This window comes from Aphidius gifuensis, linkage group LG1 (assembly GCF_014905175.1).
Source record: "Aphidius gifuensis isolate YNYX2018 linkage group LG1, ASM1490517v1, whole genome shotgun sequence".
NCBI classification, from domain to species: Eukaryota; Metazoa; Arthropoda; class Insecta; order Hymenoptera; family Braconidae; genus Aphidius; species Aphidius gifuensis.
The window spans coordinates 27,485,624-27,511,310 of NC_057788.1; the positions used below are offsets into that span (position 1 = coordinate 27,485,624).

The window sequence follows — 25,687 nt, forward strand, 5'->3', positions numbered from 1 at the left end:
TTGTGATATAAATTAGTTAACAAATAATCCTAAAAAGAGATCCATCAACATGGTTTTTCCATCACCATACAAATACAAATCCTCTGGTGATTTTTTGTGTCTTTTCCTTTACCAACTAATTCTCCAAAAGACTTGGTTTTCCTGGTTCATATCCATTAATGTCATCATGAACATTTTTGTTTTTTTTTCAATACTTCAATTGACTATATTATTATTTTATGTCAACATTTGCATCACATGTACCTAATTGAAATAAAATTTATTTGAATGATCTTTCTAATAAAAAATTATTTATTTAACATTAAAGTAATTCATTATCATAAAAAATACCAAATGAAAATAGGAAGAAAAAGATGAAGCTAAAGAATTGATGTGATTATAAAGAAATTATATGGTAAGCAACATTAATTCCTTAGCTTTATCTTTTTCTTAGACACTGTAAATTAAAATAAATTGCTTTAATTTTACTTGTTGAATAAATAATGTATTATGTAGTTGTATTATTTTTTTACATAATGAAGGAATACTCTAACTGAGCTACACAAAAAAAAAAAAAAATATAAACAAAAACAACATGTGACTTTGGGCACTCGTCCCACTAGCGTCATCACTGGCAAAAAAATGTACTGACTTGCTCCATTCCGTGAGCTTCAACAGCTCCCTATGCCAATACACAGTGTGACGTCACAGATTACCCTCCTTGTTAAACTCCATGTTATTATTATATGTATACATAGATAGAAGTTGAGTATATATGACGGCAAATAAGTTTCCCTAGTGGGTACTGGGTGGCCATTTAAATTCACAAGAAAAACAACAAGAAGAAGGGTTATATTGAATTTCGTGATAGCATATATATAGTATATACCTATTACCTATATTTATGTGTGTGTGTGCATATGTTGGGGTTTATTGTTTTATCCAAAAACCCCCTTATTGATCAACCGGGTTAAACTCGGTGTGGTGGTATCGGTGGGCCATGGTGGTGACGTCGTCGTCGTTGTCATCGTTGTCATCGTTGACATACAAGCGTGCTCTTGGACTAAATTTCATTTTGTTTAATACTTATTTGTTGTGACTTGTGTGTGATAGACAATATAGACAATAAGACCATCAACATTGTTATTTAATTTAAAAAAAAATAAAAAGGTATATTAAGTTGGCTCCCATCATTAGCTTTTGTTTTTTTTTTTTGTTTTTTTTTTGTTCACTATCTTTCATGCCTTATTTGGCATTGCTTATGTCAGAGTGATAATAATCAAGAGTTTTTAAAATAGACAAATTTCATTTGAGATAAACATATGTAGTAAAATAAATCAAAGAAAAAAATAAAATAAAAAATAGACAGGATTAAGAGGATGACATGCCATCGACCAACAAGAAAAAAACGTGATAGTTTTGTGACAGAGTGACAGAATCATTGGCGACTTATTCGCTTTATATTTGGATTCAATGCTTCTCTTTAGTTCCTGACAAACGACAAAGCATACATAGTAAGTTTTTTTCTCTATATATTTTTTTGTATGTCTCTTTTATCTTTTTATATATATAATTTTTTTTTTCCTTTTTTTTCCTTTTTTTTTTACCAATGATGACTACGAGGTTGTTTGCAATCTGGTTGGTTGGTTGGTTTGTACAAGGGGATATATATACATATCCTATATGTATGGTGTTTTATTTATGTTATTTTTTTAAGCTCTTTATTTTTTATTTTGACAGAAGATATACGTGAGTAAGGATGGGTAGTTCTTGGTGGCAGTGTACTGCCTGTCTTAGAGCACAGGAAGAAGACATTTGTGAGCTTCAACTAAATCATTGCAATCTGTATGATGTACCAGGAGATGTATTTATTTATGAAAGAACATTGGAGCAACTTTATTTAGATGCCAATAGAGTAAATAAATTAAATAATAATAATTATCGATGTAGGGAAATAAAAATAAAAACTTAATTATATTTACAGATAAAAGATTTGCCAAGACCATTATTTCAGTGTCATGAATTACGTGTATTATCACTGAGTGACAATGAAGTTACTTCATTACCACCAGCAATAGCTTCACTTATAAATCTTGAACATCTTGATTTATCTAAAAACAGTATAAAAGAATTACCAGATAGCATAAAAGAATGTAAAAATTTACGTTCAATTGATCTTAGTGTTAATCCATTTGAAAGATTTCCTGATGCAATAACACATATTATTGGTTTACGTGAATTGTATATTAATGATGCATATATTGAATATTTACCAGCAAATTTTGGTAGATTATCAGCATTAAGAACACTTGAATTACGTGAAAATAATATGATGACATTACCAAAAAGTATGAGTAGATTAACAAATCTTCAACGTCTTGATATTGGTAATAATGATTTTACTGAATTACCAGAAGTTGTTGGTGATCTTACAAATTTAACTGAATTATGGATTGATGGTAATGACATACGTAGAATACCAGTTAATATTGAACAACTTTATCGTTTAAATCATTTTGATTGTACAATGAATGCTGTACATGATATACCAACAGAAATACAAGGATGGCGAGACATATCAATTATGAATTTTTCATCAAATGAAATATATCAATTACCAGATTCAATATGTTATTTACGTACAATTGTAACATTAAAAATTGATGATAATCAATTGAATTCACTGCCAGTTGAAATTGGACAAATGTCAAGTTTAGAAGAACTTATTGTAACAAAAAATTTTTTGGAATTTTTACCATCATCAATTGGATTATTACGTAAATTACATTGTTTAAATGCTGATAATAATTATTTACGTTGTTTACCACCTGAAATTGGTAGTTGTAATGCATTATCATTATTATCATTAAGATCAAATAATTTAACAGATGTACCACCTGAACTTGGACATTTATCATCACTTCGTGTACTTAATCTTGTTAATAATTGTATACAATTTTTACCAGTATCAATGCTTAATTTAACTAATCTTAAAGCATTATGGTTAAGTGATAATCAGAGTCAACCATTGGTGCCTCTACAACAAGAATTTAATCATGAAGAAGATATGATGATACTAAGTTGTTTTATGCTGCCACAAAAACAAAGAAAAGAACTTGAAAGTAAGTTTTATTATATAGGTATATACCTATATTTTTTTTAACTATTAACTATTTATTTATTTATTTAATTATTTAACATTAATTAATGCTGGTACAGTCGATAATGATAATGATAATGAAAAACAAGTTGAGGAGGATGAGGAATGAAATGGTAAAATTAAATAATATTATTATAAATAAAATATGGTTATTGTTGTTTATGTTGTTTATTTAAAATTATTAATTTGTACTTTGAAAAATTAATTTTGATGTTTAATTTTATTAGAAATGGAGCAAGCAGTGGGTCCAATATCCGGTTCAATTGTTGGAACTGGAAGAAAAATATGTTTTGCAGCTGAGGTTGAAATTGAACTCCCTAGACAACTTCATCGAGCACCAACTCCATATCCAAAAGAACTTCGTAATTTAGCAAGACATGCAAGAAATTTACATCATCAATCTATGCACGATCAAAGAGTTAGTGATTAATTAATTTACTATTATTTATTTATTCATTTTCTTATATCTAAGATAAATGTAAATATTATTTTTAGACCCACTCGGAGCATGAAGAAGGAATGGTTAAAGAAGCTGTCGTTGCAAAATCAACACCAACCCTTAATACAATTAATCATCATCAACAGCAATCTCCAAGTGATAATAAACAAAATCCAGATGCTCTAAATCTTGTTGAACCAATTGAAGAAATTAATCGTACTATATTAGCACAAAAAACATTACCTGAAATACGTGAAGCTAAATGTGTTAAAAATCCAGGTAATAATGATTTACAATTAAAACCACCAACAATTGCTGATTATGTTAGTTCAACATGGAAACCAGAAGAATATTCTAAAACAAATACAGCTAAAATTGTAGAATCAGAAAAATTTACTGAACCATATAAAAATAATAATATATGTGATCAAAGTACAATTATTGATTTATCTGGTAAAAAATTAGATACCCCATTATCACCACCACCCTATCATATTGCTGCTGCATTTTCAAAAAAAGCTGCACTATTTCAACAATTGAATCGTTCATGTGTAGATGATATTACACCATCATATACACATACAGACAATCATACACTTAATATTAATAATGATAATAATAATAAAATACAAATGCAATCATCAAAAAATAATCAAAATAATCAAAATGATATTATTAATAATAATCATGATACTGTTGATAGTGGTTTAAATAATAATATTAAATTAAATACATCAATTGATAATACTGCTAATATTAATAATAATAATAATAATAATAATAATAATAATGGTAATAATAATTATTATTTTAAAGAAGATAAACCAAGTAGAATACCAATTTTAAAATGTAAAAATAATGAGGGTAGTATTTGTGAAAGTGAAAATAGTTATTATGGTGATAAAAATGGTGTATGTTTAAATTTTGATGAATCAGATAAATGTCATGAAATATTGAGTGAAATAGATATTCCAACATCACCAGTTACTGGAAGAAAATATAGAAGTCCATTGTCATCAGCACATAATCAATTGAGACACTCTGATAGATCAAAAAAATCAAATGGTAGTATTAAAAATGATGGATTAAATATGGATTTGAATAATTCAATTGAATTACATAATGATAAAAATTCTGGTAGAAGTACTCCATTATCAAATAATAATGATTCGTTGGATATTAATGGATTAAAAGTTAATGGATATAATAGTCCTGGTGATAAAAAACCAAAACTTAAATGGATGTTTGGACCACATAAAAATGTCAGTGTGGTAAGTATTTTTTAATAAATAAATTCAATTTATATTTTTTTGTTTTAATTAAAATTAATTTTAGTTACCGGTACAAGTGAGAAAAAATCCTGGACTTGGATTTACAATATCTGGTGGGATTGCTGGAAATGAAACAGTAAGACTTTTATTTTTTTTTACTATCAATTATATTTATAAATTTAATTGTATTGATTGATTAATGTTTTTGTATTTTTTTCTGGTTTCATCAGGGTATTATTGTAACAAAAGTTAATCCAGCTGGTCCAGCTCAAGGAACACTTAAACCAGGTGATAAAATTCTCGAAGTTGATGGTATTGATTTGACAAAATCAGATCATGATTCAGCTGTTGGAATACTTCGCTCAACTGGATCAATCGTATCAATGATGATAAGTCGACCTCAGTGAAATTAAAGATTCCACTAAAATAACCGGATAGATTTCAGGTTTTTTTTTAAATAACAAAATTATTATTACTATCTTTTTCTTCTTCTCTATCTAGACTGATAATTATATCAAATTCCAATAAAGCATCACTGATACTATTTTTCATTCAAGTCTCAATTATCAAAAAGAAATTTAATTGATGAAAAAAAAAAAAAAATTCGCTGATGCTTTATTGCTATAATAACTATAAAAAAAAATCCAAGTATTTTATTCCAGTCGTTATTGGAACCATGCACAAATGTACCTTTTTGTAATGATCCTTTGATGGGGTGACTTTCTATATTCTTCGTAGTTTTTTTACGAGAAATTTAATGGACAAAAAAAAATGATATATGACGCGCACATTTTAACACATATCTCTATATTTTTCTTGAGCGATATCTTGACACCTTACACAAACAAAAAAAATTTAATATATGAGTTTTAAAAAAAAAGCTATAATATGAGTATCATTTGATACTTTTATTTTTAAGAAACTAGATAATGTCTTAAAGACAAAATTAAAAGCAATAGTATGACTGAGAAAAATTTAATGAAAAAAATAAATCGTGAATCCTAAATTTATATTATTATTAAAAAATAAAAAATGATTGATTGGAAAATAACAGAGTAATATGTTTAAAAAAAAAAAGAAAGAAATTTATAAATATTCTTCTAATGTGCCGTACTTAAAAATTGATATTATATTAGTGTTATAAAGTGTACGTTTCGCACTGTTGTAAACTGATTCATACTTTTATGACTGTTTATATAAGCAATAATTTTAATTATGAAAATTTACATAATCAATTAGAAATTTATGTTTGTTTGTTTAGAAAAAAAAAAAGCTATTTACTTTTTTTTTTTTTTGTTTTATAATTTGCTCAAATGATTTTTTTTTTTTTTTAAACAAAAAAAATTTATTGGCTGTTGTGTGTTTACTTGCCATTATTAAATTCAAAATATTTATATATCAATTAGTTATGTTAGGATTTATTATATCTATAGTTTAATTAAATTATGCATTTTCAATTTTTTATTTTTAACAAAAAAAAAAACTAATAAATATAAAAAAAAATTGTTTTTTGTTTTTATAAAAAATTTTTTATACTTTTTATGGTTTTTATTTTGTGTGTTTATTTTTTTTGGATATGGGTAATACGTTTATTGAGTTGTTTGTTGATTATCATATATCAAAACGTGTACCTAATTAGAGAGAGAGAAAAAAAAAGTAACAAAGGTAACACAGGAAAGCCACTATCAAAAGGCTCGAAACTATGAGACTAAAATTAATTTAAAAAAATCAAAAAAAAAAAAAACAAAATTTAATGTTTAAACTTCTTAACTTTTCAAATATTTCTCATGCCCAGTAAAATATTTTTAGGTGATGAAAGAATTCCACAAGAATCGATTTGCAGTTATATAAAAGAAAAAGAAATAAAAAATAAAAAATAAAATAGAAGAATGCTGATGAATAATTTAGCCAGAAATCCCAATAAATTTAGTTTTAAAAAAAACTTTCCGGTGATACGATAAAGTAAAGTTTCACGTGAATAATTTAGTTAAAACCAGAAAGAAGAAAATATATATATTGAAATGAGAGAGTAAAGAAAAATATATTAGATTGATTGTCATCGGACGTTAGTTGAATATCGATGAAAGATAAAACATTGTTCACGTTTGTCTTCCAGCTCGGCTGGACCAAAATATTATATATTACTTCGTGTGTTGTTGTATAGCAATAAATAGCTGATAAGAAAAAAAAAAAAAAATTTAAAGAAAAAGAAAAAACGGTAAAAGATGATCCTATTACTGCATTTGATGTTTTATTATCGGTTTCAATTTCGTCTTGATCACAGACATAAATCAAAAATAAAAAATAATAATAAAAAGAAAATAAATAAATAAGTCAAGCATTTATTAAAGCGTTCAATAACATAGATTATTAGTCATTGTTCTTGTCGCTCTCTTACATATTATATGTTGCATTATCTATTTATTATTCTGTATTAGTATTTTATTCGTCATTTATTTAAAACATCTGCGTTATTGTTGAAAAAAAAAAACACTGCAACCAATCAAATCTTAATAATTATTGATAGCTTCGTTGGCCCTTTAATTGTTGATTAATTAATTGAATCATACGTTAGACAAGTTAAAAAAAAAAAAACAATAATAGCTCTAAAATATCTACTTGATTTTTTTTTCCTTTAAATGTGTTAATAGGAATCATAATTTTGATTTAAAAAAAATAAACAATAACAACTCTGTATATATATTACAAACGAGAAAAAAAAAAAACAATCTCAACCAATACCTCTTCAACTTCAAATTAAACAGACTGACTATGTTTTTTGGATAATTTGTAACTAGATATTAAAAAGAATCAAAAAAAAAAAATAATAATAATTAAATTCTAATATAACAGACCAGATAAAAAATAATAATAACATGTTTAAAAAATATGTACACAAAAACCAGTGAAAAAAAAAAAAATCGACGTAATTATATATGTGAATAAAAAAAAACAAAAATTGTGAATTTATTATTCCGTAATTTATTATTTGTATTATAAAATTAATAAATGTGATGGATTTTCCATGTAATGACGCATGACATTTGAAAATTTAGCAACAGTTACACCATCGAGAACACGATGATCAGCAGACCATGTTATTGTGAGAATATTTGCTGTTATTAAATTTCCTTGATCATCAAAACGTGGTAGTTTTTGAATTTTACCAATTGCACCAATTGCAATTTGGGGCGAGGCAATAACTGGCTTTGTATAAGTGCCTCCAATCTATAAACAAAAAAAAATAAATATATCAAAGTTTGACCAACACTTGTTGATTGAGAAATAATATTTTAATATTACAATTCCAATGTTAGATAAACTAATTGTTCCACCACTTAAATCATCAATTGAAAATGATGATTTTTCACCAAGTAATTGAATTCTATTTAATTCTCTTGATATTTCAACAATGCTTTGATTCTGTACATTTTTAATATTCGGTACAACTAAACCATTTGGTGTATCCATGGCAATACTAACATTATGATTTTTAAAAATTTTAAGACTTTGTGAATCTTCATCAAGCCATGCATTTAGTCTTGGATATTTTTCTAGGGCTTTTGAGAGAGCTTTTATTATAAATGGCAAAAATGATAATGAAATATTTTCTTCTTTTTTCAAAATATCCTTTACGTTATTTCTAAATTCAATTAATTTTGTTACTTCAATTTCATCAGAGTATGAAAAATGTGGAATACTCTAAAATAATAGAAAAAAAAAATTAATTAATTTAATTTATATTTTATATTGTTATTTTTAATATACTTGCAATTGATTTTGTCATTGATTTCCACATATGTTTTTCATATCCTTTTAATGTAATTATTTCAAATTCATCATTATTTAATTGTTTATTTTTTTTATCATTATTTACTGATAATTTTTTATTTTCTAAATATGAAATAATATCTTCTTTTAATACTCGTCCAGCTTTACCAGTTGGTATTATTTTTTTTAAATCAATAAAATTTTCAGCAGCAATTCTTCTAACTGCTGGTGTTGTAATAGTTTTTTCATAAACATGTTCATCTGTATTATTTTCAGTTTGTTTTGATGATGTAGAACTTGTTATTTTTTTTATTGGCTCTGTTGATTCAACAACAGTGTCTTTAATAACACTGTCAAGTTCTATATCAACCAGAGGATTACCAACAAGTGCCACGTCGTCAATCTGATAATGGAGATTTTTTATTGAACCATCATAACGACTTGTTATTGTCACTGAGGCTTTGTCACTTTGAACTTCACAAATTTGATCAAATTGTGAAACTTTATCACCAGGTTTTACAAACCTAAAAAAATAATAAATAAACACTGTGATAAAAAAAAAAATAGTTCATAATATAAATTCAATTATAGATATATTTTTTAATCAATACCATTCCTTGACAGTAACTTCACGAATTCCTTCTCCAATATCAGACAGTTTAAATGGCACAACAGTTCCATGCTTCACATAACTCAATGAAAATAATCTCGTTCTCAAGCCAACAGCTGTTCTCTATCAATATATAATATTATAAAATTTAATTAAATAATAAAAAAACGTATTTTCGCGTATTGATTAATGATTATATATAAAATAAATACTTTACTAATTTGACAATTGATGATAGTCTCCAAGCTAACGCCATAGCTGTTCTTTTCATTAATATTTTACAAATAAATAAATATATCGACTTTTAATACATTAAAATTCACAAACTGTTGACAATGTATGTTCATTTATTCAGATATAACTGGTAATTATATTCTGATGTATAATTTATGCTTACGCAATGACGTTGACGTTGCTATAAACTGATAAGAGAGCAACGACTGGCACTTCTTGAACACAAAACAAAACAGCCAGTTTTATACTAAATTAAAAATATATATATATTTTTCTCGCATAGATAATATTCATTTCTATTTTTAAAAATTAATAGCAAACTTTTTTAACTATCAGTAAGTTTTTAAAATATAAAAAATCGTGAGAAACTTATAATGAGGTTTCAAGATAATAAAATAACACCAATGATAATAATATTTTTATTTTTATTTGTTTTTTTTTTCATTCGTGCTTCTGTTTAATCTTTTTTTTTTTTTTCTTTATTGAAACCATTGTATCACGTTTTCGATTAATATATATTACCTTTCAATCTATTTATCAACACTTGGATATATTAACAATCAATCATCAAATATAATTATTAATAAATCAAAAAAAAAAAAAAAAAGATAAAAAAAATGCTCTCAATAAATTAATAAATAACAAAAATAAAATAAATTGATTTAAAAACAAATTTCAACAAAACAAAATATACAATATTTCACTGATAATTATCTAAATTATTTTTCCTAAAAAAACTTACATAATTAATTATTGAATTATTTATCTATTTTAATAATAATGATATTTTTTTTTTTTTTTAATTTCATACATCATTCACTTCCAGCTCCATCGGAGATATTCTTCAAAAATAGTAAATAAGGTTTCAATATTTTTTTTTTCTCTTTCTCTTAACAACTATAATGATATTTATATTATTTTTTTTTCTTTTTGCATATATAATTAGTCTACATTATTTATTTTTTTATTTTTTAGTATGTAAATCGATGAGGCACGAACAAATTGACGTACTAGATTAATTATCATGACAAACAACAATCAACCAATATCATTTTGGCATAATATATATCTTGTACAATATCAAATACATTTATATCAAATAAATAAAAAATATTTATCAATTTAATAATAATAATTAAATAATATTAATATATAGACCGTAAATTTGTTCGTTCGACATCGTAACAATATATAATATATTTTATTGATTACTATACAAATAGGCTCTGGGCAATTGATCGAATTCGTGAGTTAAACATTACTATATTATTATTTATCATTACAAACAGCCACATTAGAATGTAAAAGCCTTTTAGGCTTCGTGCGCGAGTGCAGTCTATATGTATCATGTGTACATAGTTTTTATATTTATTTTTTTTATCTTTCAATTGTGTTATGTTCCATTACTTAAAACGACAAAATATTACAGTGATCAACATTAACAATCAAGCAACGACAACAATGAAAAAATAAAAAAATGAGGTGGTCGAGCTAGTATGAAAAAGAGCGATGATAACAACACATATACATATATGGAAATTTAACAACAACAACCTTTAGAAGGCTGTTTTGTTTATACCTTATTTTATTTTTTTTTTTATATAAACTCTATATGATAAACATGCCAATATGAAGGTATCACGCTCACATGTTGTTACGTTTTTTTTATATATAAATAATACACTTATACAAATTCACTCTCCATTTGATTAATGAAAAACTGAAAGTGTTTTTTTTTTTTTCTATCCAAGTCTCACACATATTCGGAAGCCATTTGAAACCATTAGATTTTTAATAGTATTTTTCTTTCTTGAATTAATCAATAGTTTGTATATAATTAATTTAACCATGTTGATGTATTTTGAGCACTTAAAATTATTGATAGAAAATATTTCACAATTAATATTAATATCAATCTATAATTGTGCAACTTGTTCATCATTCTGATTTGAATTGTTTGATGCTATTGAAATTTCTGTAACTCCCATTGAAGTCTGTACAACAGCACATAGTGCACTTCGCAATGGTACATGTTCACTGCTCATCTCACAACCACCATCTGTAAATAAATTATATTATATATTTATATTCATAGCACGGGAAGTCATCAAAATTATTCGGTAAATTAGTTTGACGAAGGTAATAAAACTTGAGACTACCAATCTCAGTTAATTATGAAAAGTAATTCAAACAAATTGTCGCAGCAAAGGTTGCAGAAAAGTTGATTGGCCATTTTGACTTTTTAAATTAAATAATGAAGAAAAAAAAAATAAAAAACAAATTATACTTATTAAATGTAATCAAGACTTTTTAAATATAATTTTCTTGTTATTATTATTATTTTAAATAAAAATCAATAAATAAGAAATTGAGGAGGACAAGAAAGTATGTGTATAAAGTTTTTACAAGTTTATATTATACATGCAATCAACGTCCATGTGGATTAAATTACCTGTCAATTAAATGTCTACATGAGTTGGATCTAGACACAAGTGTCATGTGTTATTATCGTAAAATAAACTCGACTTTTTTTTAATAATTCATACTTAATTTTTTTCCAATCACATTCATATGAAATAATTAATTTAATTATAAATAGAAATAAAATTTAATCAATAAGAAAAATAATAAATTAAATTAAAAAAAAAAAAAAGTTGTGACCTCAACGTGATTGTTACAAACAAAAACAAACAAATACAAGGACTTGATATTTAAGAGTATTATGTAGATCAGTTTAAAACTTTGCTTACAAGAAATTTTCATCTCGGGCGTCTAATGGCTTACCAAGATTAAAATTCAATCGTTTCTATCTCGAAAACCAGCGAGTTAATCTCTACTATGTTTGCATGTTTTAAATAAACTTAAATATATATAAAAAAAATTCTATTAAAATACAAGCATAAAATTTGAGTGTTTATTATTTATTTTTAAATAAATAAAAAAACTTTACGATAATTAAAAAAAAAAATTATAAATAAATGAAAAATTTAATTAGATGTCATCAGTATTTTTTTCTCTACTTTTTTCATTTCACTTGGATGATTGAATTTTAAATTATTATAATAAATATTTAATGTATATTTTTTTTTTTTTGATTAAAATTTAACTTACATTTTGCAACTGATGATGTTCCAGCACTACTACTTTGTTTTTTAAATGTACTACCACCCATTGTAACTTTACCACGTATATTTTTATCTGGTTGAAATACAATAATATATACTTTTGGTGAATATAAACATACAAGTGTCACTGATGCACTTAAACTTATTGCAACACATAGTGTTGTTATTTGTATATCATGTGAATTACCAGTACCAAAATATATTGGTACAAATGCAAGCCATATTATACAAGTTGTATACATTGTAAAACCAATAAATTTACTTTCATTAAAATTTTCTGGTATTTTACGTGTTTTAACAGCATATATTGTTGATACAAGTATTAAAAATGCATTATAAAGTTGTGAAAATAAAAAACTCATATCTTGTATATTGCATTTTAATATAACTTCACGACGATTTGGATAATAATGTCGTGTTCCTGGTGGTTCAACAATCATCCATACTAATGTTAAAACAACTTGAAATGCAATTAAAGCTGATGCTATACAAACTTGTGATGTTGGACTTATATAGCTTGGTCTTACTGCTGATTTTGATGCTGAATCAAAAATTCTTGCAATTCTATATTGAAAAATTAATAATGATTTATTTATCTTAGATAAATTCAAGTACTATTAATAAATTAAATTAAATACCTATTAGTTTTAGTAAGAAGTGCTCCATAAACAGCACTAAAACTAACACCAACACCAAATCTAAAAGAAGATGTATAAAGCTCAGTATTTTTTGTGTAAATAGTTGAAAAAATTGTAAATTTAAATATTTTTTTTTTAACCTTTGAAGTACACATGTTACTGTTGTTGGTCTTGCTAATAATAAAAATGTATTTAAATAACAAACAAGTACACCAGCAAGTAATATTATTGTTAATTCACGTCCAGATGCTCTAACAACTGGTGTATTTTTATGATAAAACATAAGACCAGCAACAGCCATTGTAACAATAATACCAAGACATGATATTATTGCTGGTCCAATTGCAAATGCACTACTCCATCTAATATGATTAACTGGTAATGCATAACAACCACGTTTATCACTGTGTGGCCAATGACCTGGTTCACAACTTTTACATGTATTTTCATCATATACATATTCGTATTCTTCACAACGATCACAAACCCAGCAACAGGTGTCTCCCTGTTGCTTACGTATCATACCTGGTTCACAGGGCAATGAACATTGTGAAGGTATATTATCAGCACCTTTTGCCCACACCAATTGATCTGTATGAAAGTCTAATTTATTGTGCCATTTTCCAACAACCTTAAAGTTTTAATTTAATTATTTATACAATATATAATTTTATCTTGGTTATTTATAATTTAAATTATAATTTATTTATTTTTTTTTATTTATCAAGAGTACTTACGTTGTAGTAGTATCCATTTGTTCCACTCTGATTAGTTTTACGAAAGTTGAGAATTTCATAGCGAGCTAAACCATCTCCATGTTTGTCAAATTGAACCTCACTTCCAGCTAAATCTATCAACAAAATTTACAAATAATTAATAACATTAAAATTAGATTAGTAATTTTTTATATTTTTGTTGAAAAGGTTATGATTTTTTTTATATTTAACTTTGGAGATTATTGATTGTATAAAAGTGAAAACTAACTTTGAATATGAAATTATTATGAGACATATATTAATTCTCAAATGGAGAGGGTAAGTATCCACCAAGCTTATTATTATGTATAATATATATGCTCTCAGATGACAGTTATAAAGTGAGGGTCAGCTTTTAGATGATTTTTGTAAATCGATTCTTGTGTAAGTATATACATTGAGATATAAAGCTGCACGTTTACCCTTGGGTATAATTCTGGACAACTACTACGACGACACAACAACGTCGACAAGGGATTTAACGCTTTTTTTGTATATATTGCTTCTCCAAGTACGCGTATAAAATATACATTTTGCTCCTCACAAACTGCATATATATCTTTGATATATAAACCAAAAAAATAAAAAATAAAAAGTTTCTCGAGAGAAGTATCGTATATAGATGTTATTTTTATTTTTGGACTCGACCTTCAATCAATTCTGATGGATCAAGGCTACACTCTGAAGTTTATTGGTAAACAAATAAAAAAAAAAAAAAAATTTTTTTTTCACAATCTCAATAATAACTGTTAATTATATTTTTTTATTTTTTTCTTTTAATTTATTTTATTTATACTTTTTTAAAATTAATTACTTTGATAATTTATTTTTATTTTTTTATATTTTTTTTATTTTTGATTTAGTTATTAATTTAAAATATTGCCGCCAATTTAATTTAGTATTTTTTTCTGCCACATATTTACAGCGCTCGGCCATGTTGTGATTCCTGGAATTTTGTGGCCGCCATTACAATGCATATCAGCGTCATACTGCGTCATACCGAGTCGAAAATAAATATTGTCGCGTAGGCTCTTACGTATTTTTCGTAATTAAATTTATATAATTTATAAGTGTCAATTACTGATAAAAGTGTAATCATTTAATAGCCTCAATCAAGATAATCAAGCTACAATAAAAAAAACTAACAATTAAAGTGATTTTAATTGTTATTTTTAAAAATTAATTGAATGGAAAAATCGGAGCTGTTTTCACTCTTTACTCACAAAACGTACGTATTATTGTTTTTATTTTTATATATTTTATTTAATTTCATTTTTCAATTTTGTGTATTCAATAATTGTTAAAAATTTTTAATTAATTTAATATACCTGTATATATTTTTTTACTGATGTGAATTGTGATAAATTAATTGGCATCACTCAATTACATTCTCCCAATATTTAGTGTTGGTAAATTGTAATTATTTTTATCTCAAATTTAATCAATATACCAGTCAATCATAAAAATATATCTAATAATTATTTTATTATTTTTATCAGGTTGCTGAATATGTCGTCGTCATTATCATCATCATAATCATCAACTGATCCAATTGGATTCCAAGGATATTATGATCCTGGGAGGCATTATAGTGCTGTCCCTTGGTGCTAGTATAGCCCTCTTTTCTTCAATCCAGTATTAATGTGAGTACTTTTATTTTTTTTAAATGTATTTATTATAATTATATTATTAATTTCATTTGAAAAATAATAATCATAAATTATATTATTTTTTTTGATTGAATATCCGAAATTTTAATTGAAAACATGCGAGTTTTTATACAGTTTTGATGAACGGTTGTTGTGTGAATCATTGACGTTTTGACAACTCACTCATCATGTTATCTGTATATTTTTTTCAACAACAACAATGACTTGGTTGATTAGGAAACTACATTTTAATCAATCAACAATTTCAATCGATTAGAATCACGTACTAATTGAATTATCAGCGACGAAAACAGTTGACAATCAATCTCGTATATTATTATTTAATAATGATAATTATAAATTACAACTGGGATAGTTATTTTGTTGTTCATTTAATTCTTCTGGTTGATAAAGATTTTTTATTATCAAAAATGATTTTTTAAAAATATAATCAAAAGCTTGGATCATTTCGTGATTCGATTTAGCTATTGATAATAAGGCCCTCTTCAAAAAAAAGAAAAAAAAAACACTTTGTTAAAATAATACTTGAGCTTAAAGTTGACCTTTATTTTTTTTTTATTTTCAAAGTATTTTCACGCATTGTTTGTAAGAGATATTGGATTTTTTTATTTTTATTCTGGCTCTATTCTTCAGTACCTTATCAGAGATATAGTCTTTCTGATAAATTTACCAACCTATTGTGCTCATCTTTAATCGAAATTATTCTAGTATAGATAAATTTATTTTATTTAAAATTCATTTCGTGTTCATTAGTTTTTAATTTAATTATTTTTTTTTATCGCTAAATCTTATTTATTGATTTTTCAATAACAAATATTATAAATTTTCTTTGTTTTATTTTTATCCAAGTATATTATCACGAGTAATGAACTAATTTTAATTAAAAAAAAAAAAAGTGCAAGCTTATGGGATGAAGAAATTATATTTGAGGTCAAGTACTTTGACATGATATTTTAAATTTCTGTTTTTTAATTTTTTTTAATCATGATAATATCACTTGACCAATATGAAATACATTTTTTTAATTTACAAATAAATTAAATCCATTCATGAAATATATATAAAGCCCAACCAACAAATTTGATTTACTTTTTGATAATTTTATTTAAACATATTTTATAAAAATTTTAAATCAATTTTTTTTTTTTTTTTGTAAAAAGCGGAAATTGAAATTTGATTTTAAATATTTTTGAAGCTTTTTTTTTTATATTTTTAGTTCAACGTATTTTTATCAGTGTCAAGAATAATCATACCATGACTGATTTATATGCATTGAAAAGAAAAAAAATATTATAAAAGTGTTGAAAATATGTATATGAAAACTTGGATGATAAAACGCATTTATTATTATTATTTTTATTTATTATTAAATTTTTAAATATAGATAATATTTGAACTCAAATCACGTGCATCAATATATTATATTTCAAAGTTTCAAAGGATTATTGTTCCCAAATTTCAATCATATTTTTATTATACCATCATCATTTTTTTTTTCTATGAATATTATTTGTTGTCTTTTCTGTCGCGTGATCTCTTTTACTTACTATTTTGATCCGGTTCAATCCCTCAAATAAAAGAAGACGTAAAAAAAAAAAAAATAATATAAATAATACCTTTATATATATGAATCTATATGTAAAATAAAAAATAGCATAGAGAAAAAAAAAAGCATATTGCTGGTAAAATCTGGGTGTCGAGATTTACTCATATATATTCAAAAAAATATTATACATATTTTATATAAAAAAATATAGTTGGTATACGGCAATTTACGTAGAGCGAATAATAAACGGTCGAGAGGAAGTTGAGTTGGGGGATCGATAGCCTCTTTGGATATTGACGAGGCAAGAAACCAAGGGACGACAAAGTCGTGCATCCCTGAGGCATTGCCACGAAATTTTTTATGCATCACACTCAATGTCGTCTGTCATTTCTTCTTTTACTATTCAAATCGCTCTTTTAATATATATTCTTTAATTTTTTTTATTATCGATTTTTGTTTTATAATATTTTTTTTTTTTATCATTTATTTATATGCCTATATTTGATTTTTTATTTTTAGTTTATTTTATTATTTATGCATTCATATATACGTGATTTTAAACGAGCTTTTGAGCTTTTTCATAAATTCAGATGTATATCAATTTTTTATGTATAAATATACTTGAGTAATTTTTATTTATTTGTGGCCAAATTATTTTTGCAATTTGACAAATTACATAAACAAAACCGAGATATATATATTTTTTTTTTATCACCAAATAATAATTCGAAATGCAAATTATAGTATGCAAACATTGATTTGGTCAACATACATATGTGAGATATAAATTTACATGAATAAAAAAACATGAAATAAATATAGATACTATTGTTTATATATAAATAACATATTGGTTAAACAAATAGATAATTGCAAGGGATACTAGTTCAATATCGTTATGTTTATTTGAAAAATCCTATTTGCGAGGGATAGAAAAAAAAATAAATAAATAAAAATACACAAGTCGTTTTAGTTGAACAAAACGTTGATAATCATGAGAAAAGAAAAGAAAAAAAAATAGTAATAAAAATAGGAGGGGAAAAAATAATAAAATTTCATTAATTTTTGTGTGAGAAGAATAAAATGATAGATGATTTATCATTCAAGCTTATATATATAAAAAACAATTTAATATCTTACCTGTAAAAGACACATCAAGTAGATATTTCTTGTAAAATAATCCCTTATCATAATCAATCATTGCTTGGCAAAGTGCACCACTTTTACCACAAATATCACGTTGAAGATTGTCCAATGCAATTGCAAATGCATAAACAGCATCAACAACAAATTGTACTTTTGATTCTTGTTCATAACCACTTGATGATGTTAATTTTAATCTTGATGAACAAACAGTTATTGTTTTATTTGTTGTTAAGGGAAAATTTTCTTTTAATGTACAAGAAAATACTTCTTCCCAATATTCCGAAAACCATGGATTTCTACGATTTGTATCGGGTCTTAAATTAGCCATATATTCATCAAAACCAGGTATATTTTTTGATTGTAATTCAACAGTTATTGCACCTTCAGCTTCATCTTCAAGTCCTTCAACAAGTTTATTTTGTCTACCCCAACCATCACTTGCAATCCATTGAAATGGTTGTGTTAAATTTGAACGTCTTGATGCTTCTAATATTCTTCTTGCATCTTCAGCACGTGTAAATAATACAACAGCACGAGCATTTGGTTTTTTTGATAATTTTTGAATTATACTATCAAATACTTTATCATCTGCTGAACTTGGTACTTTTTCAGCTGCTGCAATGCACACATTTCGCTCCGTTGCTTCTCGCGTAAATACCTAAATTTAAGTTTTTTATTTTTCTCTTTTATAAAAATAAATTTATTGAAATTAAAAAAAAAAAATACGATAATCATCATATAGATATATATATTTTTTTTTTATTTGAATAAACAAATGATGATCAAAGAGTATCAAAAAGTTAAAAGAACCTAGATCAATAAAATACAGTTGAGGGATAAAAATAAATGAAAGAAAAAATGAAAAGTAATGAAAAATAATAAAAAGAAAAATAAAAAAAAACTACTCACCTCAATTCCGTATTCGCCGTAGGAACCCTCTGAATATACCGTTGATACATATGACCAATTGGCACTTTTGACAACATCTACAAGTGCAATTGATTGATACGTGTCAGGTGGTACAGTTCTTGCAAAATAGTCAAATCGTGTTTTGTCACTCAGTGCTTTTGCTGTTGATGCTGGTGATATTTGAGGTATATGAAAAAGTCTCAAGAGATTGGCAACCTGATAAAGATAATATTCACTTTGATACTCAAGATAAAATGCAAAAAAAAAAAAAAACAAAATGCTTTTTTTTTATTAAAATAAATAAAGTAGAAAATTTAAATTTACGAAAAATATAAAAAACGAAAATAGATTAAGTAAAGAAAAATAAAAAAACAATTTAATACATTTATACAAAGTAGTATACAAGGTAAAATAAGAAAAGTTTAGTTGAGGCCAAAACCTTACTGAGGTTCTTCACGTTCCTCTGGGACCATTATCATCACTCTTCTCATTTTCCCTCAATCTTTCTTTCTCTCTCTCTCTTTTTTATCTCGCTCGACCTACGTTTTCAAATCCACTTTCACCAAATCGCTGCTGGAACTCAGCCAATTTTAATAGACTCACGTACATACAAAATATTTATAAACCTAGGTATATACATCACCTGCCCATTTTTTTTTTCTTTTTTCGTTATACAAATATATACACGCGTGTGGTAAATAAACAACATTGTTAAATCTGATATCTGGAAACTAGCCAAATATTTTTATCTGTTTTGTTTTGCCATCATGTTTAAGCCATGAATGAACATATTTCATAATATTCTTTAATATATATTAATGTACAATTTCATACAAAGCTAATATTAAAAATACAAAAAGGAAAAATTTTCTACATCATCATCGTACTGATATATATGTTTTAAAATATTTTGATTATCTATATATAAAATTTTTTAAAATAAAATACATTTCAAGAAAAGAATAGTCAGCCACTTGGGTTTTTATGTGACAAGATGGTAATGTCTTTTTCGCTGATCTCGCACATTTTCGTATCGTGTTAACGTGTGATACGTGAACTGGAAAAAACGTAAAAAAAAAAAAAAATAGAATATAACGTGGTGATAGGAATTTTAGTATGGCAGGGTATGCGATAAACGATCTGTGCTTTTATACGTGTTCATGTTGTACCAAGTGGTATAAGTGAAAGAGAGAGAGAGAGAAATATACAGCTGTACTGGTCTCAAGGCAATCAGTAGATATGCCCACGTTTGGTCAGGCACTAATATAATATTACTTTTTTCGTTCACAAATATAATTGAAATTAAACTTTATCATTTACAAAAGAATTTTCAAATTCCATTTTTTTTTTTTTTTTTTTATTATGATAAATATATTAAATTAAAAGAGTGAGGTTTACTGACCAGCCCTAATGGAAATATTTAATGTAGTTAAAAATTAAATTACCTGAAGTGATACAGATGAATATGAGCCACCAATGACACCAAATATTGGTCCAGCACTTGCTGTTTTTCGTACACGTGGTGTAGATCCATCAGTGCACTCTAATATACTTATATCCAAATTTGACAATGATGCACGTACAAAATGTAGACTTTGATTAAGTGCATATGTATCACGACTACATGTATCAAGTATATGAACACCAAGTGATATACCTGGTAATATATTTTTGTCACGATTAATTTGATCAATTGCAAATAACATTGCTTCAAGTCTTTGTACACCACGATTATAAATTCTTGGACCACATGTAACACCTCCTTTTTCATGAATTGGAAATAATCCACCAAGGACTAAATCACCTGGTATTAATATTGTTTCACGTCCTGATGGTTGTTTTGATAATACACCACTATTTTTAAAACTTAAAAATATATTTAAAAGTATTTGTATCAATGTCCAATACTTGATCATTTTACACTCGTCGTTGTACTCCTTTTTTATCTTTTGATTTTTTTTTTTTTTTAATTTACCATTAAACAAAAACAAACAAAAAAAAATATCTATTTTTATCTATACACTATCTTAACACTGCCCGAAGCATCTCGTCTTGGATTTATATTTATATTTTTTTTTTTTTTCCTTCTATCTATCTCGTGTGCTCTGATTCTAAATTAAACTTCCCCAATCTCTTCGATTTTTTAAATATTATTATTTTTTTTTTGATTTTTCTTTTTTTCTTCTTCGTTTTTTTTTTCTCTTTATTTTGAATTTTTCTTGATTTTCTTTTTTCTTTGGAAGTTGAAAAAGCCACGTGGATTGCCTTGACCCCAACAAAGAGGTCATCAGTCGTGTCAGCTGAGGTCGTTGCGTTGTATTATCATCAAATCCAATTTAAAGCCACACCAATATATCTAGGTGTGTGTCATAATATATATTACCCAATGATTCGTATTTATAAATATATATTAAATAGTAAATCAAATGATGAAATAAAATTAATGAAAAAACATGGAAAAAATAAATATATATATAAATAAAAAAAGCCGATTTAAATGGACAAGTTGAATGACAAAAACGCACGGATTTCCCTCGAGTATAAATCTCTTTTTTTTTTTATTTTTTCGTTTCTCTTTGTTTTCTCTTCTTTTTATTATCCCCGTATTTTATTTCTCATCTTTTTTTATTTTCGATATATCTGCTTTGGAAAATATTTGCAATTAAAGTAGTGTCAGTGTATCTCAATCCAATCGTATATCAACCACTCTCATCAAAGTCCATCAATATTATATTTTTCTTACAAAGTCTTCTTTTCGTCTTTCAGGCCTTCCAATTATCAGCTGTGATATAAAGTAAATGTTACCTATATATCTATATTTATTTATTTCTTTTTCGATTCACATGACATCAATTTTCTTCGTCAATTTTTTTTATACCTACAACATACTCAGGTATATATGTACCTTTGTCCAAAATAGATATACGCTCACTTCCTGCTTCCTTTTCTTCTTCTATATATATATGTATGAATATATTTTTTTTATATTCTTTATCTAGATATATACTCGCAAGCTCTACAGTGTGAAAGACTATTTTTCTTTCTCTTTTTATTTTTTTGTTTTTCTTTTACATTTTATCTTTTTCGGCACGTTAAAAATGCTAGGATGAACTGGTATGCTTTGCTTGATTCTCAGTTACTTGTTATACTTTTTATATGACTTTTTTCACCCGTATCATCCCTCCAGTGTCCACTTGGCTAATCACAACAATCCATGAAAATTCAGGGGGATGAGTATGTTGAATGTATGTGTGTGTGTTTCTGTCAAATATTATCTGTATATTTTTTTTTTTTTATATCGATTTACACGCCTCGAGCTGACAATGAGTGTGCATGATTTTTGAATGAAGCCAAAAGTGATGTTAAAAAAAGGATACGGTTCAAAATGGTGTAATAAAAGTTTGTGAATAATAAAAAAATACATATAGTTCATGTATAATAAAACAAGATATGTTGTTTTTTTTTTCAATTCTTTAAAAAGCACTCTACTCTCGTTTCTTAGCTAGGCACGAAAAAGGAAAAAGGGTTTATCTCATGGGATTTTTCAAAGTGACGGCACACTCTTCACTGTACCATTAGGCTGGGATGCTGAACGGCTGGTCCCTAGATAGATATCCTTCTCAAATTTCCTCTATTTTCCTAAAACTGTTATTTTCCATTTCAAAATATACAGTAATAGTTTATTTATTTATTTATATTTTTTTTTTTATTTTTATTTATAAATAAGCTGTTGATATTTGTCGACTAGAAAAATTAAGCTTTTTTTTTTTTCCTTCAAATGTTGTTTTTTAAAGAAATTATTTTTATTGACGATTTAAATTTCAATGGATAATATTGGACAAGTTAACTCAAACTCATCCGTTTACTTTTCGATTTTTTTTTTTCTACTTCGATAATCGAACTTCTCTTGGCTAGCCTTCCGGCAATCACCGGCCGGATACTAGTATATATCGAAAAATCAATGGTCATACAAATCATTTGAAACACAACATATTTAAGTGGAAAATTTTTATGATTCTCTATCGTGTAAATCAGCTATTATATTTATCATATTTTTATGTTTTTTTTTTTTTTTCATCTATTATTCAAGCTTTTATTATCTTTTTTATAATTTTATTATTATTTTTTATTTTTTTTTTCATACAGATTGTTTAAAAATATTGTTTTTTTAAAATATTTTTATCTATTCTCATTTGTAACTATACAACTGACATCTCTTGCCAAAACTAACTGCCCAAGTTGTATATATATTTAGTCCTTTATTTTTTTTTTTTTGTTTTATCGTTCTTTATATATATATTTTTTTTTTTTGTTATTTTGTCACTGGCTTGTTGATATGGTATCGCGAGATACTCTTGTCATTTTTATTTTGTTTCTTTAGTTTCCTTTTTTTTTTTCGTTGAAAAATAATAGAAAAAAAAAAAATAGAAAAACTGGTGATTCAAAATAATAGAACAAAGTCAATGTGAAATAATAAAAAAATAAAAGTGTTCACTCGGGTAAATTAAGATCCCTTTGTTTATTTTAGATGTTCAAGTATCATCATTATCATAACATAGAAAGTAAAGAGTCGAGTGATATAATATTCATTAAATTATTTCAATGTTTTTTTTTTTTTATATATTAACAATAACTATCTGATTCTTTTCTGTCGTCGTTATATTATTTCTAAGAAGTTAATTAAAGTCACGTTAAAGGTAATGATAGGATATTGTTGTTGGTAGAAATATGACTCTAGTTGGTACACGATAAACAACCCTTTTGTTTTGTATTGTCGGACCTTTATTTTTTTGTCTCTGATGCATTTTTTCCAACAACCTGAAACAAATAATAAACAAAAAAAAAAAATATAAGTTATTGATCGTTGGGTTGATTTTTTATGTATATAAAATTTCAATGTTTTTAAACTTTTGATTATTATTACTGTCATCGTGGTTGTGTTTTATTTATTTTTATTTTTTTATTGTCTCTAGATTTTTGCGAGTAAATTTTTTGTTTTTATGACATAGTTCCTGAGGGACACATAGTCGAGACGATTAAAATCGATTTTAATATCTTTATGTATATTTTAGAAAATAAAGTTACTGTATACACTTGCTCCCTCGCATTTTAAAATATTTTTGAATACTTGATTTATACATATTTTTTTTTTTTTTCAATACCCTTGTTGATAAACCTCGAAATATCTAACAAATATTTTTCTATAAATTTATTTTTCATTTCAATGATAAATATTCATTAGCAATAAGATTAAAAAAGTTTAAGTAAATATGAAAATAATTGGAAAAAAAGTAAAATAAAAAGTGAAATATAAAAAAAACATTTAAAAAGGGATAAAAAGTTTTTTTATTATTTCGAGATAAGGATATGAACCATATCACTTACAAAAATTACTGTCCATCTCTTGTAAAAATACAATTTATTTTTTTTTCAATATATATTTGTTTTTTTAAATGATTATACTTGATAAATGATTAAAAGTTAAATTTTCAATCATCTATTGTCTATACAAAAAAAAAAATAATAATAAAAATTAATCCCACTCACGAATCTATGTCAGTATACGATTATTATCAACTCTCATTTATGCTGTTTATCTTGATATATATATGCAGCTCTCTATATGATTGTCTACCTCTCGCTTCAGTTGCATCAAGTACATTCCTTGATGCACTGGAGCCAGACGTATATCTACTGACAGATAACCATTAACAACTGATGAAAGCTGTCGAGCAAGTGTCGACACAATATTCAATTATTCATCAATTTTCTTTTTTTTTTTTTTAATTTCATTTACCGTGAATTTTATTTGAAAAGATCTATGAAAAAAAATTTTTTTTTAAAGCAAAAAAACTAACTTAAATTTAGTAGAAAAAGTATTATACTTGAACACATTTATTTTGACATTGTTCATTAATAATACAGCATTATTTACACTCACATTATTTTCCTATATGTATTTATTTATTTTATTTTTTTTTTTGCAAAAAAAGAAAGAGAAAAAAAAAAAAAAAACAATCAGTTTATTTGTGCATATGATGATGTTGCACGTTTTTCATTTAATTATTATACAAATAAAAAGGAAAGACAATTAATTATTATGTTAAAAATATAAATGTAAATATATATTTATTTATTTATATATAAATAAAAGTCTTTGCCGCCGCAGCAACGACTGGCCGGTGACTAGTGGTCTGCCTCGGTGATGTGCCTCGATTCACTTTACGGAGATCGGGGAACAAACTCCCACCATTAATATACACAGGGATGAAATGGTGGTGGTCCTCTTAGCCCTTTTCCTCTCTTTTAGCTTTCATCCTGGTACTCTCGCGCATATAAATTTGCGTCTTTTCCTCCCCTTGTCTCAAAATACCACCCTACATAAACCACCCAACAAAATATCATATACAATGATACTAAATAACACCAATACT

The 25,687-nt window shown here is 25.6% G+C and overlaps 3 protein-coding genes across 3 annotated transcripts; 1 reads left to right on the forward strand and 2 right to left on the reverse strand.

Annotated features, from left to right (window-relative positions):
- Positions 1–788: 788 nt before the first annotated feature.
- LOC122859141 (protein lap1) lies at positions 789–7,630 on the forward strand. Its single transcript, XM_044162533.1, has 7 exons — positions 789–1,493; positions 1,720–1,894; positions 1,964–3,101; positions 3,367–3,557; positions 3,635–4,849; positions 4,914–4,985; positions 5,080–7,630. The coding sequence occupies exons 2-7, from the start codon at positions 1,739–1,741 to the stop codon at positions 5,254–5,256; spliced, it is 2,949 nt and encodes a 982-aa protein (XP_044018468.1). The 5' UTR covers positions 789–1,493; positions 1,720–1,738; the 3' UTR covers positions 5,257–7,630.
- A 178-nt stretch (positions 7,631–7,808) lies between these two features.
- LOC122859149 (lipoamide acyltransferase component of branched-chain alpha-keto acid dehydrogenase complex, mitochondrial) lies at positions 7,809–9,780 on the reverse strand. The gene is made up of 5 exons (XM_044162546.1): positions 9,448–9,780; positions 9,232–9,353; positions 8,622–9,144; positions 8,153–8,551; positions 7,809–8,077 (listed from the first exon to the last, which is right to left on the reverse strand). Exons 1-5 carry the CDS (start codon positions 9,499–9,501, stop codon positions 7,844–7,846), a joined length of 1,332 nt encoding a protein of 443 aa, XP_044018481.1. The 5' UTR covers positions 9,502–9,780; the 3' UTR covers positions 7,809–7,843.
- Positions 9,781–10,234: 454 nt separating this feature from the next.
- LOC122859171 (metabotropic glutamate receptor) lies at positions 10,235–25,271 on the reverse strand. Its single transcript, XM_044162580.1, has 9 exons — positions 24,801–25,271; positions 20,699–24,071; positions 19,254–19,469; positions 18,339–19,002; positions 13,965–14,077; positions 13,368–13,858; positions 13,228–13,287; positions 12,576–13,153; positions 10,235–11,523 (listed from the first exon to the last, which is right to left on the reverse strand). The coding sequence occupies exons 2-9, from the start codon at positions 21,167–21,169 to the stop codon at positions 11,381–11,383; spliced, it is 2,736 nt and encodes a 911-aa protein (XP_044018515.1). The 5' UTR covers positions 21,170–24,071; positions 24,801–25,271; the 3' UTR covers positions 10,235–11,380.
- Between the last annotated feature and the right edge of the window lie 416 nt (positions 25,272–25,687).